Here is an 18,028-nt window from a genome sequence, read left to right on the forward strand (position 1 = left end):
AAAGCTCATGCTCCAAAACGTCTGTTAGTCTATAAGGTGCCACAGGATTCTTTGCTGCTTTTACAGATCCAGACTAACACGGCTACCCTCTGATACTCTGATAGTGGAGGAAGGGAGGATTGATGTGATATATCACAATGAAAATGCACTGCATAAAATAGGAAGTTTAGGCCAGGATATTGAAACTTGGAAAAAATGTGTCACAGAGAGTGGACGCCCATGCATCAGTGACTGGTCAGCTGCCTCCTGATTGGGTTTTAAAAGAGGGTACCTGGGTCAGAAGATGGCTGTCTGACACCAGAGACAGAGCAACAGGAGATATGAACTCTCCTAGAATATCAGAGTTGGAAAGGACCTAGTTAATGCTGCTCAAAGCAGGACCAATCCCTAGATGCATTTTTGCCCCAGATCCCTAAATGGTGCCCTCAAGCATTAGAGCTCACAACCTGGGGTTTAGTAGGCCAATGCTCAAACCACTGAGCTATCCCTCCCCGCTAACTCTAAGGCTAGCTAGAGCAGAACTAGGGATGAGAACTGAGCTGAGACTCAAAACTGGAGACACCTGACAAGGAGAAGGCCTGGACCGTGGCCCTAGGCAAAAGGAGAAGATCCTGCTTGGTCAGGAGAAGCAAGAGGGTGGATCCTGGAGGGATGTGCCATGAGCAAGGCTTGGACTGAGGCAGGGAGGCCTGGGGGGAGTATGCAGGGTAAAAACCTGAGTAGAGGGACTTGGGAGGAGGCCCAGAACCAGGGGTCAGTTCTTGAAAGTTGTTCCCTGAATAGGGTTGGACTCACAGGAAGGAAGATCTCAGGAGATACAAAAACTTGAGACATCCAAGATGATCCTGAGCCCATAAAACTGGACTGCTGGAGGTGTGTGCTGAGCACCGTGACAGATTGCCTGGGACAGCTATGTCAGAAAAGGGACTATGCTGGGAAAGCCTGAGTTGGTGGCAACCCTAAGTGGAACTCTGGGAGATCTCTTGTAGGGGGCTGTGGTAACAGCTAGGAGACTGGTCACTCTTTGGCAGTAAGGCCTGGTCAATGAGGCCCTGGCTCAGGGCAAAAGAAACAGGGAACACAATGCTGCCATAGAGTCTTGGGTGAGGGACCTGGAGGTGCTGTCCCTGAAGAGGGGACTGGAAAAACTGTTGTATGTTTACTGTGGGTTTAATGGGAATGGTTTTACTACAAGGGTTTTGGGGGGAATTACTGCACTGGTGGCTGTCAATAGGTTATGCCCAGAGGTGGGCTTTCTATTGGACATTGAGAGACTCTGTTCATGAGCAGAAGAAAGGGGAAACTGAGGCAGGGTATATGCCTGTCATACAACTGATGATAACGATGGTTATGAAAAAAAGCTTCCCTAATTTAACAAATGACATCCTGACAATGAGCAATTAGTTTGAAATACCGTTGATCTATGGGCAAAAATGCTATTTTTCAAAAGGTGAGCCAGGAGTGTGACGCTGCACTCCATATGCTTTATGAAAATAAGCTTGGAATGTGAATATGGAATATGCTTTATGCAAAAGGTCTCTTGTAAGGTATCATTGCAAAGCTTATAATCTACTGAGTATGGTCATCCTATTTGTATGAATGTATCATTCTTGTATCTGAAGCTAGAAATATGAAGTATTATTCTAAAGTCCTATTGTAATTATGCAAAGTGTGAGCCATTAATGGTGGTTTAGAATCTTGATGGCTCCCATTGACCAGAACAACTGGTTGTAAATGGCCCTGTTTACTTGTAAGCCTTCCTGTGTTCATCTGAGTCAGGCCAGAAAGAATGGAGGCTCGGGGTCTCACAGGACATGTGACCATGTCACCTGGTACTGGGATCCATCTTAAACCTGGTGCTTTTCTATTTAGAAGGAAGGGTGAAAACCCAAAGTGAGACAAAGGAGTCCCACCTTGTGCCAAATATATAAAAGGGGGTAGAACAAAACAAAGGAGTTGCCAGTCATGAGAAATCCTCTAGTGACCACCTGAGCAGGAGCTAACAAGAACTGTACCGGGGAAAGGATTGGGCCCAGACTAAGAAGGAATCTAGTCTGTGAAAGAAACTTATTGGAACATCTCTGAGGGTGAGATTTACCTGTATTCAGTTTCTTAATGTATTAGGCTTAGACTTGCATGTTTTGTTTTATTTTCTTTGGTAACTTACTGTGGTCTGACTGTTATTACTTGAAACCACTTAAATTCTACTTTTATACTTAATAAAATCATTTTTGTTTATTAATTAACCCAGAGTAAATGATTAATACCTGGGGGAGCAAACAACTGTGCAGATCTCTCTATCAGTGTTATAGAAAGTGGACAATTTATGAGTTTACCCCGTTTAAGCCTTATACAGAGTAAAAAGGATTTATTTGAGGTTTGGATCCCAAGGGGAACTGGGTATCTAGGTGCTGGAAAAAGGTGATTTGCTGAGCAGTTTTTGGTTAAAGTCTGCAGCTTTGGGGTTGTGGACCAGACCTGGGTCTGTGTTGCAGTAGGCTAGCGTGTCTGGCTCAACAAGGCAGGGTTCTGGAATCCCAAGCTGGCAGGCAAAACGGGCTCAGAGGTAATTCCAGCATGTCAGGTGACAGCCTCAAGGGGGTCTCTGTGACCAAACCCGTCACAAAGAGAAAGAACTTGATCAAGCTACAGTATGAGATACAGTTCTGAAGCTACAAAATAATTTGGCAAACCAACAGTCTGTTAGGTGTTGAAGGTCATGGCAGATGTCACTGGAAAATTATTTCCAGCAGACTCTTTGAAGTCATGCAGCATTAGTGATCATTATGAATGTAGGAAACAAGAAAATACAATGTACATTACTAAACTTTTCTTATTAATGAAATAAGTTAATGAACCTCCATTTTCTAAAATGATACTTTTTAATCTAATTATTTCCATGCATAGAAAACACCATGTGTGACAAAGTGGTACTGTTCTTAATGTTTCCTCTGAGTACTGTAAGGGTGCCTCTGTTTCCCCTATGAATTTCTTAAGTCTCTAGGTGGTGGAATAAGGGGATGTAATTGTTGCAGAGCAAAGGGTCAGTGAACATAAATGGCCGACACTCTGTCTCCTGGCAACTAATGGCCAGGGCCCTTCCCCGCTGCAAGGTGATAGCTAAAGGTGTTGGAGAACAAAGGAATCAGGTGACCTCCTGGCCCAGGAAAGAAACAAAGGAAAGGAGGAGGGGCTGGAGAGTCAGTTTGAAGCTAGCTGGGGATGAGGAGTGAAGCATAGACGTGGGTGTCTGGCTCACTGCCCCCCAAAATGGACCCGGCTGAGGGGTCCTGTTCTCTGTACCTACAAGCTCTGTTTTAGACCGTGTTTCTGTCATCTAATAAAAGTCTGTTTTATTGGCTGGCTAAGAGTCACATCTGACTGCGAAGTGGGGGTGCAGGACCCTCTGGCTTCCCCAGGACCCTGCCTGGGTGGGCTTGCTGTGGGAAGTGCACGGTGGGGCAGAGGATGCTGAATGCTCCAAGGTCAGACCTAGGAAGGTGAAGCCGTGTGAGCTTCTTGCCCTGAAGACAGTTCGCTCACAGGGAGGAGTCTTCACCAGAGTCCTGACTGGCTTCATAGGAATCAGTTCCAGAGCATCGCCTGGAGTCTCCGTGACACCATGTCTCAATTTTTATTTCATTTGTCAGGAAAATAGAAAAATTCTAACAAATAAGAGAAAACAAGTAAAGCCACTATTAGAAGAATTGGATGCTGAAAAATCCCCTTCTTTTGCTGATTGTTACCATACTTTCAGTTTCGGGAAAAACAAGCCAAAGGATAAAGCAAAAGTAAACTACAGAACCAAATGTCTGACAAAGTCTGCCTCAGTGACAAAAACATGGTTGAAAATATTGCTATGGCCCCATCACGAAGCAAAGTTCTCTGATTTCATTGATAACTGTGCACATTTTGTACAGAATATTTATTCTAGTGCATGTTTTCTGTGCATGGAGATGATTGGTTAATTTCTGTCTTGGTTTAAATAATGGACACTTCCTCTTCACCCTCTTCTGCCTGTATAGCTGAATTTTACTAAGATACTCCCAATGAAGTCAGTGGCAATACTCCCATTCTGCATAATGACCAGGTAGACTCTGGCCCAGTGGGAGCAGGATCAGACCCAGTATGTACATTACAAAGTTATCGGCGTGTATTGTACAAATTCCTTTCAGCTGATTCATTTTCTTATTTGGAGTTTGGATTCTGACTCACCAAACTCTTGATTTTTCCAGACTATTGTACTCAAAACCGGTACAAAACTCAGAATCAGAACTTTTCCCAGTTCTTCCATCCATGCTTTCCAACCTATGGCATATTGATTACTAGTATTCAGAAATTATTGTACTGTGATAGCTGACATAGTATGTAGCTTCTTACCATACTGTAAGGTTAACATTAGTATTGTTAAGGTCCAACTCCGTAACGTTGCATATTAGGGAGTGACAGTCTTCCTTAATTTCCAGCTGGCTGAAACACTCAATGTCCATGTTCTCTAATTCATCATCTAAGGAGAAATATACGGAATGTTAATGAAGCAAATGACTGTGTTTGTTTGAAATACAATTTAACAGTTTCATTATGAAACAGGCTCTTTTATTAGAAGTTATATAAAGGAGAAGAATCCAGTAGTCTAAGCACCACATTTCAGTTTTATAAAATCATAGAAAGGGTTTTTCTTTTTCTTTTTTTCTGGGCTTATTAAATGTAATCTTTCTGCACAAAGGGTGAATTCCATCCATTTTGACATTCATATTCAAGGACACACAGGGTAGTTAGTGTATCAATTATAAAATGACATCATTCAGGAGCTAACTTATTGGTTTAGAAATATGCCAGTCTTGGCTTTTATCATTAATCATAGTATAAAAGATGGAGTATTGACTGGATCTTGGAAGCCCTCTGTACATAGAACTCCCTTTGATGCATGCAATACACATACAGTGTGATGTAATAGTGTATAGTGTTAATTTGCATGAATTTGAGATGGCCATCTTAGTCACAGGTCGCCAAATATTAATTGTAAGAACCATGTACAAACCTCAGACCAAGAGAAGAGTGGGAACTAATCCATTTTAAAAAACTGTCAGCATTTTCTAGAAATCATGATATTGTGATTTTGAAGGTGTTATATCTCATAACATGTTAGGCATAGTAAGAAATGTGTATGGAGCACCAGTAACAAACCAGGATTCCCAGAATATAGCATCAATCTCTAGACATAAATCTTATATGGAAAATTAGCTTGACGCATCCTAGACTCCATTTGTCACACAATATCACCATCACTCAGTTTGGCAAGAATAAAAGTTACTGTTTGAGAAATTTAGGACTGAAATAGAAGGGGAGTTTCTGGCCATGACTTAAAGCTTGTCTGTGCTGGGGCTATTTGTATTGGTGTTTCAAACTAAGCAAAGCACGTTATTACTCTGGTGCAGTACATCTACACTGGAGGCTACACCAGCATAATTACATTATTGTAGCTAAACAGGTACAAATAGCAGTTGTCTAGACAGGCCGCAAATTGTCTGAGAATATTCATAGATTACAAGGGACCATTGTAATCACTAGTCTGACCTCCTGTATATCCCAGGCCACAGAACTTCCTCAAAATAATGCCTGCATCAAATCTTTTTAGAAAAACATCCAATTTTGATTGGTGATGAAGAATACACAATGACCCTTGGTAAATTGTTCCAATGGTTAATTACCCCCAGGCCTTAGTTCCAGTCTGAATTTGTCTAGCTTCAACTTCCAGCCACAGGATCGTGTTATACCTTTCTCTGCTAGACTGAAGAGCCCATTATGAAATATTTGTTCTCCATGTAGGTACTTATAGCCTGTGATTAAATGACCTTCTAACTTGTTCTTTGTTAAGCTGAACAGATTGAGCTCCTTGAGTCTATCACTATCAGGCATGTTTTCTATTTCTTTAATCCTTTCTAATCCATTAATCGTTCCTGTGGCTCTTCGCTGAACTCTCTATAATTTATCAACAGCCTTTCTTTGCAAAATAGCTCATGCCCCCCCAACTTATATGAAATGAAACTGATACTTGTGCTTTGCTGTCAGATTATTGACAAGAGCTAGAAAATTAAGGTAGAATTTTAGAGGTCTCATTTCAAATCCCCTTACGCTGGCACAGGCGGTTGAGCACTGTGGCACATTTTGACTGCACCAGCTGTTTCTGTCAAATGTCATACCATCAGGCTTTCAGGGAAATCTCAAACTTTCTGTCATATAACACTGTTTCTTCAAAGTTTGCCTTGATGAATCATAAAACAATTGCTATTTGACTGGATGATGCATGTTTCATAGCCAAAGCTCTCGCATGTCAGATCAGGGATAGCAAAATAAACAAACTTCTGAGAGAAATATTTCCATCCCAACTTCCACCCCAATTTCAGCAGAACTGATAATGAAGAGTTAGATTGTGAATGGCACCATGGCAGGTCCACCAGGGAAGAATAGACAGTGCTTCCTCCCCTCAGCACCTCTGCACAGAAGCTAGCTGAAAAGTGGGTAAGAAGCAGTGGTACTGTTCTCCGTAATGGGCCCTGTGAGCATTAGCTGTCTGAAAGCCAGGCTGTATTAACTTCTGTTCCCTACTGCTTTCTGGGGATGAGAATGATGATATATGAAGCGCCATCCTTCTTGGTCCACCATCTTCTTTTAATATTTAGGAGAACTGAATGCTGGAGAAAGATGTAGGATTGATGCCTTTGGAGGAGGAAGTCCTCTTTTATCCACAGAACAGGTACAGCCGGGGCGCAGCTGTGCAAGCATCACTCCACTGCCCTGCCAATGTGCCTCAACTCTGAACTGGAGGGACATGAGGTATTATTCATGGTTATTTATATTACCCTACTGCCCTAGAGACCTCAGTTTAAAGCCAGGGCCCCATTCTTCTAGATGTGGTACACACATATCGTAAAAGACAGCTCCAGCTCCAAATCGCTTACAGACTAAATGCCAAGACCTCACAGGTGGATGAAAGAAACATGCAGACAGGAATGGGATGGGACAGGACAAGGTAACAATACTAATAGGTTATTTTCTCATAGTTTAGCACTGCACCCAATTTTTAGGTGCAATTGGCCAATCAGTAGCAGTAATCACAATAATCGTTCTCTATGTCCATTTCATTTTTGGCTCATTTGTAGCTAGAAGGAAGAATAGGTCGCTTTGAGCATTGGCCTATTAAACCCATGGTTGTGAGTTCAGTCCTTGAGGGGGGCTGTTTAGGGATGGAGACAAAAAAAAATAGCTGGGGCTTGGTCCTGCTTTGAGCATGGGTTTGAACTAGATGACCCCCTGAGATCCTTTCCAACCCTGAGATTCTAGTCTATAGAAACTCCAAGGCTGCCATTTAGTGCCAATTGTAGTAGAAATATTTTTTGTTACATGGACACCTGGACCAAGACCATGACATTTATTTCACCTTGACTATTAAGGAGAGACAGCTTCCAATCAGTACTAGTCTAGAACTGGCTTTGGACTGGTTTAATAGAGGTGAAAGTCTATCACAATTCATCTGAGCCATCTGGTCACATATAGATACTCATGTCCTATATGACCACAGACTATGCAGCACACTTAAGACTTCTGATACAATTACTTGACTTGAGTTATCTATAATTCTTACATATGGGTAACATTAAAATTGTTGTGAATTATTATTACTACTGTTTATTACTTATATAGCGACATTGTTTTGAATGGTTGTTTATATATGTAAATAAAGGCCATGTCATAATACGTATACATCTATGGATTGTATCATATCAACAAGTAAGACTCTCAAATAAGAATCCTCTTGACAGCTGCTACAATTATCTGAAAAGTTGTATTTATTCAGTACCCATAAGAATGGGACTCAAGTGGCAGACGTTGTAAATCAGAATCCATTCTGCGGTCCTAAAGAGTGAATATCGAAGGAAGATGAGCTTCTTTGTCTAGCATTTGAACTGTTGAATGTTTAAATAGTAAAGGGGTTCTTCAGATGTTAGACTAGGATTAAAGCAGGAGGGCAGCTGACTTGCAATGTCTGGCACTAGGGTGACAGTAAGTGTGAAAAATTGGGGTGGAGGTGGGGGGTAATAGGAGCCTATACAAGAAAAAGACCCCAAAATCAGGACTGTCCCTATAAAATCAGGACATCTGGTCACCCTATCTGGCACTGAATGCCTACACTGTGAATGCAACTTTTTTGAGTCATGAAAAGTTTTTGTAAAAGTAAAAAATGATCAGTTAAAATATTAGATTAGCAATTTGCATGATATGTGCTATTTAAAAGGAATTTTCATGTACCGTATTCTACAGCCTGAAATTAAATTTTGCTATCTGACAATCAACAATATACTTCTTTCCCTGTTGACTCCTGAACTTGCCAATCCTAACTCACATAAATAGCTTTTAATCATGGGCCCAGTGACCTCTACATGACTAATGATGTGAATAAGGTCTGTTTACATCAGTAAAAATTTGCAGGAGCATGACCCTTTCCCCCAGATAATAGGTAACTCAAACTTAACACCTAATCCTGAATTCATTTAAATCAGTGGGGAACTTTGACACTAATTTTAATAGGAGAAGAACTGGGCTCATAATCATTCACATTGTAAACCCTTTAAGGCAGTTGGCTCTTTTCCTTGTTTGTACAGTACACAACACAATGTGGCCCCAATCCTGACAGGGTACTTTGGCACCACCACAATATAAATACTTGCAGAGACTTATTTACATTCTTAACTTTGTGTACTGATGTTCATAGGACTACTCACAGTACATACCCTTGATAAATTGTATAGTTAATTGCTTGACTACACTTTGGTCCATTAAGAAATATATTCAAGAGACCAAATGACCAATATCAGTCAGGTTTATTGCTAAAAGCTAATATGAGAATGTACAGGAAGAAAGACTCGGTAGGATACCAGTTTCTGGGAAGCCGTCTTGTGCAGCATTGTTGAATTCACCTGAGAGAAAGTGTGTTTCAGCTAGGAGTGTTTTTAGGATGACTTTACAAGTTACAAAACTCTTTACATATCACTAAAATCCAACCCATCAGTTTGTCCCAGCCCCTTAACTTGTTTTTCTGTGCCTTTCCTTATCTTTTTTTTTTTTTTTTGATACTAGCATTCCAGGGACTGGTCCATGAAAGTACCTCCTCAGCTTATACTGTAGTAGAACATTAAAGTATTTTGCCTTTCACAAGTCCCTTATTTTCACATGCCAAAGCTGACTTCAGCTTTGCAAAGTGTTACGGGATGCTTAGCATAAGTGAACAGAATTATAAAAAGATATAGGTCAGTTTAGGCCATGTAACTGCTAGAAATATAGATACAATATAATGTCATATTGATATTGTGGGCTTAATGCATATTAATGTGTGTCATATCAATAATATATATTGGTTAACAATAAAGTTAAGCACAGATGTAATGGTTGCAGGATCAGAACCTTAAATTGCCATGGTGTTGCTGGCCTCTGATTGAATATCTGCTGTATTTAGAACTTATCTTAAATTAAAATAGTTCTGATGTGAGCTGACCCCATCCTACAAACACTTACCCTGTGAGCTGGGCCATTGAAGTCACTGGGACACATGACTAAGGGTTTTCAGGATCTGTTTCTGTTTTTAACCAGGGCCCGATCCTGTTCCCTTTGAAGTTGATGGCAAAGCGATTTTGACTGAAAGGGAGCAGGGTTAATAATATATGTCAGAGTTGAGTGGTCCCAGTGATTTCAGAGACACTGATTTCAATATATTGGTATTAATGTTGATGTTAATGGGACCACTCACCTGAATAAGGGATTGCAGGATCAGGTACTGATCAGCTGCAAATTATATAAATACAAGCAAATAGGGAAAAACACATCATAAGTAGGTTTAAGTTCTGTAAACCAGTTTGTTCTTTAAAGTCTTCTAACCAGTAAAACTGCCATGCACTTTGTTCTGGTATAATAAATATATAAGTCACTGCAGATGGGAAAAACAGAGGGAACTAATGGCGTTACATCTAAAAGTTAGCATCGATACACCGTAATTACCTCACCATTAAAAACAGAACCCATACTGCTACTCATCTAATAACAAAATGCTAGGAACTTAAATGACTGGTAATTGAGAGAGACTAGTCTTACGTCAGTAGTCCTTATCTGCACTGTCTCACTGACTTTAACAGGACTACTCATATGAGTGAGGATTATTCATATGAGTAAAGGTTTTCAGGATTGGGTCCTAGGCAGTTTAAAGAATCTGAGTCTCAAGTTGTGTGTCAGACAATAATCTCATTGATGGCAATGGGAAATTTTCCTGAATGTAGTGCAGAACTAGGTACAGAATGTCTAAATTGAATGGAGTATTTACAAATTTGGTTATTTCTACTGCAAAATACTTTTAACTGTCAAAGCAAAATAATTCAGGTTGTTGAACTAAGGTCATTACTACTGTAATGCCCCGATGTAATTCTAGTGCCTTTATGATAAAAACACATCAGTGATGTGCTGCAGGTAGCTCCTAGAAGCTCCTTATTTAAATGATGCCCCCTCACCCCACCTCGCCAAAACGGGGGACTAGACAACATCCCTTGCATCATAGGGCCACTCTCTGCTTGAGATAACTTATCTCTGGGGCTCAAAATAATCTTCTGAATAGGAAACTTTTTGCCTGTAGGGGGGAGCAGACTGGATTGTTTCTGGCACTTTAAAACATTTTTCCCTAAGAGGATTGTGAGAGCAGAATCAGTGCCTTATCCTTTTCATATGGCACTTTCATGTATTTGCAAAACATAATGGAATGAACTAATTCTTTACTTACCAGCCTTAAACAATCGTAATTCTTATACAAAAGCTAACCATAATGAGAGAGACTAAGTAGGCCCTATCCTGCATTCCTTGTGCACCCCACTCTTTCACTGGTTTTAATAGGAGTTTGAGGTGCAGAAGGATGCAAGACCAGGCATAAGTATCGATAGATACCTGTGTAAATAATCCACCAGAATCACACAAATCCCATGCATAAAGAATATGAAAGAGGCAAAGCTAACAGCTAAAATGTTAACCCATTCTGTTTAACGGCTGCAGCTGCATGTTGTAGAAGTTTGAGGATCTCATTAAAAATCACATTTTCAATTTATTCTTGATCCTGCAGGCAAACGTGAAATGACTCACCAGACTCATCTTCTGAGGTAGAACCACTTTCTCCAGAAGTGGTATGAAGAAGAAAAAAGAGTAAAATGACAAATGCTGTGCTGGTCCGTGTCATTCTGAGCATATTTGGTGTGTGCGTGCCTGTGTGTGAGAGAGGAGTTGACTCTGTTGCTTTATACCCAGGGTGAAGTGTGAACCCACTGCTCTGATAAAGCAACCGCAGGCAGGGGGAAGTGTAAACTCACTGAAAAGGATGACAAGCAGAGCGAGCCAGGAAGCCAGAGAGAAAATACTTGTGGAACTTTTATTTTGAAAATGCCTCTCACTTCCAAACTAAGGGCTTAATCCAAAACTCACTGAAGTCAGTAAACAGACTCCCACTGACTTTAGTGTGATTTGGATCAGGCCCTAAAGGCCCAATCCGGTTCCTACTGACATCAATGGGATTTTTTCTAGTGATTTTGGCGAGAGCAAGATAGGGCCCTTTTGTGAGATGGCTTATGGTTCAGGGAGACCAGACACACCACAGAGCTAGGGGCTAAATTCTGCCCTCAGTTACAATGTGAATACATGGTTGTCCAGGAGGGAGAATTTGTAAAGCATTGTGAGATCTCCCAGACTCAAAGTGATAGTTAAGAGCTATTCATTATTATTAATAAATATAAATACGTATTATTTGCTAAACACCAACAGCTTGCTTGATGCTGCACAAAACAAAAATAAAAACAGTTGCTGCTCCAAGGAGACTGCAATCTGAAGGGTCAGTCCTGCAAACCCTTACTTGTGTGATTGGCCTGTAAGCAATCTGGAACTTCTCGCAGTTTTCAGGATCAGAACTTAAAAGACAGACGCAAAGCAAGCAAGCTGCAGAGACATACCGAAGAGGTGTTAAATATTTCCTCCCCCTCTTTTTGTGTCTCCAACTCCTCCACACCAACACACACCAAAATAATTCAGGGGCAGACTAGTCATTGACTAATATGGGCTAGTGTTTTTGAACCTCTGTGACGCCCTGCTTCCTTTCCGTGAACCACCACCACCACACAAATCTATTACGTGACTGTTAATCTGGTACTGTTGCTGCCACCATCCAGTATATATTCACTCCTTGTCTCTTCTAGACATTTAGAGTTAAACAGTTTTAGCCTTTTATCTCCAAGAACTGGAAAACCCAGAGCAACATTGTTGCATGGGGTAATTATTATGTAGCATCACGTTAAGAAGTGGCAGTCAAGAGTCTAAATAACTTAGTAGCCTGTATCAGGCCTAGGCATAGAGCTCATGAAAATGACAGGTCTTACTTATTATGCTAAAAATAAATATAATCTAACATAGAAGCATTAAAGAAATAATTTTATACACTGAAACCTCTCATCTTACTCTATGTTAGTTAAGAAGCTCAAGTTAAACTATTTACAAATATACACACACAATGTGCCATGACCTGTCTGTATCTGATGTCACTTCTCAGTACCAGCCCATGATGCTGGGTTACTGGGATGGCCGTGGGAGTCCCTCACTTTTCCTGAGGACTCTCTCCTCTCCAGAGCCCATCACAATCTAAGAGGAGAAGAACTGCTGGGGTTCAGGACACCATGCTGAGCTCTCTTCAGGTTTTCCATCCTCAGGGCTCTACTAACCCTTCTTCAGTCAGCCCCCCTCTCCAGGCAAGGCTAGCCAGCCATTCTGTCTGACCCTCCAGCTCCCATTCCCAGATCTCCCTCCTTGAGATCCTCCTTCCAATTGTCACTTTGGCAAACCCCCAAGAGTCTCCACCCTGTTTGGTGATGTCACCAGCCACAGCAGTTCACTCATGGTGGGATTTTGACAACAAAGCCATTATTCCAGGTCGTCCTTTGGGTTTCCATGGGGCTGATCTAAAGCCCACTGAAGTCAGATGGTCTTTGGATCAAGCAACCTTGAATTATGCAATCTCCCCTCTTCAGGTCCCTTGGATGAGATAACCTCTTATATCTCTAACCCCAGCTCTACCTGCAGCCCAGGTCCAGGGTGTTTTGTCTTAGGAAACATTGTGTAAAGATTCCAGAATCTGGCCCAACAATAGGCGCAAAATTAGAAGAATATGAACCTCTTCACTAATACCAATTTTTGCTGCATTTCCAGATGCAACTATTAAAGCCTCAGACCTCACACATGAATTATATTCTGATCATGAATCACACAAAAATGACACCATCTCTCTTTAAATTCTTGTTTATCATTTAAGTGGACTATCACTTTGATCATCTCTCTCTTTCTCCAGCAAAGCAAACTGAAAGAAAAAGGCTTTTTAGGCATAATATTTTGGTTGAGCCTGTGCAATCTTCTTATCAGAACAATGTTGTTCAGGGGATTTCCAGTCTGTCACAGTTGTATTTTCTCTAGGTGGGAAAGCCGGGGACCACAAAGAAAAGAAAAAGAAGTATAAAGAAATAAACCAAACATCTATTTTGTTTCACTTTCTGAGCTTTGGTTCAAAAGCCATCTGCTCTGGGACTTTGTCTCCCTTCACTAAGGCTCTGATCCACCAAAACATTTAGGCAACTACCTAAGTCCATCCCTATTCAATATGTACTTAAGCATCTGCCTAAGTCCCACTAAGTAAAGCTTCAAGATAAAAGTTAAAAACTCTTTGAGAAAAAGGAACATTTGTCTTTTTGAGGCAAACTTAAGTCCTGGGTCTTTGAGTCCTAAAAGGTGGAAGGAAAATATGGGGGAATTCATGCAGTTCTGAGCTGGTTTGGGGTAACACTGTGGAGTAAACTTTCCTGGGCAGGAAGCTTGTGGCGCTGGGAACTGTACCTTTAAGTGATTTAAGATCCCAGACAGGAAGTCTGGGAAAGGGGTGCTACAGAAGCCCATCCTCTGTTATGTAGGGGCAGCTGGCAACTGTGTCACTGAATAAAGCCTATTGCTTTCAAGAACCTTTGTTCCAAAGTGATTCTGAACACCATAGAGCTAGCTAATCTTCACATGTGTTTATACAGTCCCTAGCACAATCCTGATTGGGACTAGGATTATTATCAGTAACAGTAATTAAATAATGGTCTTTGGTAAGCAGGCGTAAGCTATACAAAAAGGATTCAGTCAGACTATAGAATTACATATATGCAGAATTTCTTTTTCTTGAACTCTCCTGACTGGCTAAAGAAAAAATGCAGCATGGTGAAGGAGTTGAAATAATTTAAAAAAGCTTTGCAGAATATATATTTTTCTCATTTCTTGAAAATTTCTTGTCGGCCAACTGTGTGTGCTCATATGTGCATGTGCACATGCTCAGAGTTAAAAGAAAACTTAGGGGGACCTTAAGAAAATCAGCCCCTCCCAAATTGTCTCAGATTGGTCAAGAACAGAGGTGGCACCTGACAATATATGCTACATTGTATGTTCAAGGACACACACGTGGTGGTGATAGCCCACTGATAAACTGCAGATCTATGTGATTAGACACAATTTAACAGGTACCTTTGACTAACCTGCACTTTTCTCACTAATCTCTCTCTGATGGGATTACTTGTTACATTCCAAACCTCAAAACAGCTACCATTATTCTTTTTTTAAAGAAATCAGCTTGACAGATAAATCTTTCCTTCTTCCATCTCCAAAATAAAATGGTTACTCATGTTCTCGTAACTGTTGTTCTTTGAGATGTATTGTTCATGTCCATTCCAATCAGGTGTGTGCGTGCCGTGTGCACAGTCATTGGCAAGTTTTCCCTTAGCAGCTTCCATCGGGTTGGCTGTGGACTCTCCTGGAATGGTGCCTTCCTGGCGCTGAACATATGCCCCTGCCGACCTGGCCCCTCCTTAGTTCCTTCTTGCCAGCTACGCTGACAGAGGGGTAGGAGGGCGGGTAATGGAATGGACATGAGCAACACATCTCAAAGAACAACAGGTACAAGAAGGTGAGTAACCATTTTTTTCTTTTTCAAATGCTTGTTCATGTCAATTCCAATCAGTTGGCTTCCAAGCTCCACCCCAGAGGTGGGATTGGAGTTAAGGGATCACTGATGGGAGCACCGCTCTGCGGAATGCTGCATCATCTCTGGCATGCTGAGGGATAGCATAATGAGACATGAACGTATGTACTAAGTTGCTGCCCTGCAAATTCCTTGTATCAGGACCTGGGCCAGGAACGCCACTGACGAAGCCTGTGCCCTTGTGGAATGTGCCATAAGTGCTGGGGCTGGTACCTTGGCCAGCTCGTAGCACATGCGGATGCAGGACATGATCCAGGAATATATTCTTTGAGATGAGATCAGGAGTCCTTTCATCCAGTCTGCTACCGCTACAAACAGCTGGTTCAACTTCCTGAACAGCTTAGTACTCTCAATATAGAATGTTATAGCCTGCCGAAAATCCAATGAGTGTAGCCTCTGCTCTCGACTACTGTCATGAGGCTTAGGATAGAAGACAGGTAGAAAAATGTCTGGCTAGCATGGAAGTGTGACACTTCCTTGGAGAGAAAAGCTAGGTGAGGCCTGAGTTGCACCTTATCCTTGTGGAAGGTGGTGTAGGATGGGTCAGTGTAGGATAGCCTTTAACTCCAACACCCTCCTAGCTGAGGTGATGGTGACCTGGAAGTCTACCTTCCATGCCAGGTAGAGAAGGGAGCAAGTTGCCAGCAGTTCAAATGGGGGCCACATTAGTCTGGAGAGGACCAGATTAAGGTCTTACGAAGGAACAGGCTGTCTAATCTGAGGATGTAGCTGTTCCAGACCATGAGGAAACATCCTACCATGGGGTTAGCGAATATGGAACATTCGGATGCTCCCGAGTGGAAGGCCGAGATAGCAGTGAGAGGTACTTTGATGGATGACGCGGCCAGGCCTTGTTGTTTCAAGTACAGAAGGTACTCTAGAATGAGCGTATAGGTGCCTGGAGTGGAGGTGTGTGCTGCTGGGCACACCAGCAAGTGAACTTTTTTCGTAAGTGGCCCTGGTGGATAGTTTCCTGCCACCAAGTAGGACCTCCCTTACTGGTTCGGTGTACAGAAGTTCCATGGGTTTAACCATGAAGCTTCCAGGCCATGAGATGGAGGGATTGGAGGTCTGGGTGGTAAAGGCAACTGTGGTCCTAAATGATCAGATCAGGGTGGAGTGGTAATGCAATTGGGGCATCCTCTGACAGTTCCAGGAGCGTGGTGTATCAATGTTGTCGAGGCCATGCTGGGACCATCAGAATTACCTCTGCTGTGTTTCTGCAGACCTTGAGAAGTACCTTGTGCACGAGAGGGATCGGGAGAAAGGCATACAACAGGGTGGCCTCCCCAGGATAGCAGAAATGCATCCGTGATCAAGCCCGGGCTGTGATTCTGGAAGGAGCAGAACACTGGACATTTTCTGTTGCTCCAGGTGGTGAACAGGTCAAGCTGCGGAAACTCCCACCTTTGGAAGATGGCGTGTATGACATGCGGCCGGATGGACCACTCATGATTGCGGTATGATCTGCTGAGGTGGGAGATACAATGCATCCTGGTGAATGGAGTGGGCTAGGCAGAACTCCCATAGCTGGAGGGCTTCTTGACTTAGAGGGGAGGAATGGCCTCCACCTTGCTTGTTGATGTAAAACATGGCAGTGGTGTTGTCCGTCATCATTGCCATGCACTGGCCTTGCAGCCGGGCCTGAAAGGTTTGGCATGCTAGTCATACTACCCTGAGCTCCTTTATAATGATATGAAGGGGGAGTTCGTCCTGTGACCACAGGCCTTGTGTTTGGACGTCTCCCAAATGCGCACCCGATCTCAGAGCTGACGAGTCCATTACTAGGGACAAGAAAGGCTGGAGGCTGTTGAAGGGGACTCCATTGCACACTGTCCAAGGGTTGAGCCACCACTGGAGGGATTCAAGTACTTGCTCTGGCACCGTGACCACTGAGTATAGGCTGTCGCACCCAGGGTGGTAGGCCAAAGAAAGCCACGCCTGGAGTGGCCTGAGCCTCAGTCTGGCATGCCAGACCACATAAATTCAGGCTGCCATATGGCCGAGAAGACTCAGGCATCCCCTTGCTGTAGTGATCGGGTACTACCTGAGGCCTTGAATAATGACTGTCATGGCTTGGAATTGGGTGTCCATCAAAAACACTCTTGCCTGTACCGAGTCCAGTACGACTCTATTCTTTGGGTCAGTGACAAGATTGACTTGTTCACATTGAGGAGAAGACCCAGTCTTTCGAAAGTGGATCTGACTAATCGGACTTGAGACTCCACCTGCTCCCTGGTGAGGCCCCTGAGCAGCCAGTTGTTGAGGTATACTTGAGGTAGGGGTATACTTGCATGCCTCCTTCGGAGGAAGGCTGCTATGACCAACATGCACTTGGTGAACACTCTGGGGACTGTTAACAGGCCAAAGGGGAGGACCGTGAACTGATAATGTTTTTTGTTGGCTACAAACCGTAGAAATCGTCTGTGTGCAGACCAAATAGCTATGTGAAAGTACGCATCTTTCATGTCAAGGGCAGTGTATCAGTCTCCAGGATCCAGAGAAGAGATAATTGTACTGAAGGAGCCCATGCGGAACTTCAACTTTACCATGAACGTGTTGAGTCCTTGAAGGTCTAGAATGAGTCTGAGACCCACCTGGGCTCTGGGGATTAGGAAGTAGTGGGAATAGAATCCCTTGCCCTTGAGCTCTTGAGGAACCGCCTCCACTGCTTCTATGGCAAGGAGCACCCTCACCTCCTGGATAAGGAGTAGCTTGTGAGAAGGATCTCTGAAAAGGGACAAGGAAGGAGGTTGGGAGGTAGGGGAGGAGCAAAATTGGAGAGAATATATCCCACTTCTACCATGCAAAGAACCCAGCAGTCCGATGTTATTTGGGACCAAGCATGGTAAAAGTGGGACAGACGATTCATAAAATGGGGAAGGATTCAGTGTC

General features: G+C 42.6%; 1 protein-coding gene across 1 annotated transcript in view; it reads right to left on the reverse strand.

Annotated features, from left to right (window-relative positions):
- Positions 1 to 11,362, reverse strand: part of IL7R (interleukin 7 receptor) — a 39,648-nt gene extending 28,286 nt beyond the window's left edge. Inside the window, exons 1-2 of the mRNA XM_030567105.1 lie at positions 11,176 to 11,362; positions 4,381 to 4,507 (exon numbers count right to left, since the gene is read on the reverse strand). Coding sequence (XP_030422965.1) covers positions 4,381 to 4,507; positions 11,176 to 11,278 — 230 coding nt within the window. The 5' untranslated portion in view covers positions 11,279 to 11,362. The remainder of the gene's footprint in view (positions 1 to 4,380; positions 4,508 to 11,175) is intronic.
- Between the last annotated feature and the right edge of the window lie 6,666 nt (positions 11,363 to 18,028).

This window comes from Gopherus evgoodei, chromosome 6, assembly GCF_007399415.2.
Source record: "Gopherus evgoodei ecotype Sinaloan lineage chromosome 6, rGopEvg1_v1.p, whole genome shotgun sequence".
Classification (NCBI taxonomy): Eukaryota; Metazoa; Chordata; order Testudines; family Testudinidae; genus Gopherus; species Gopherus evgoodei.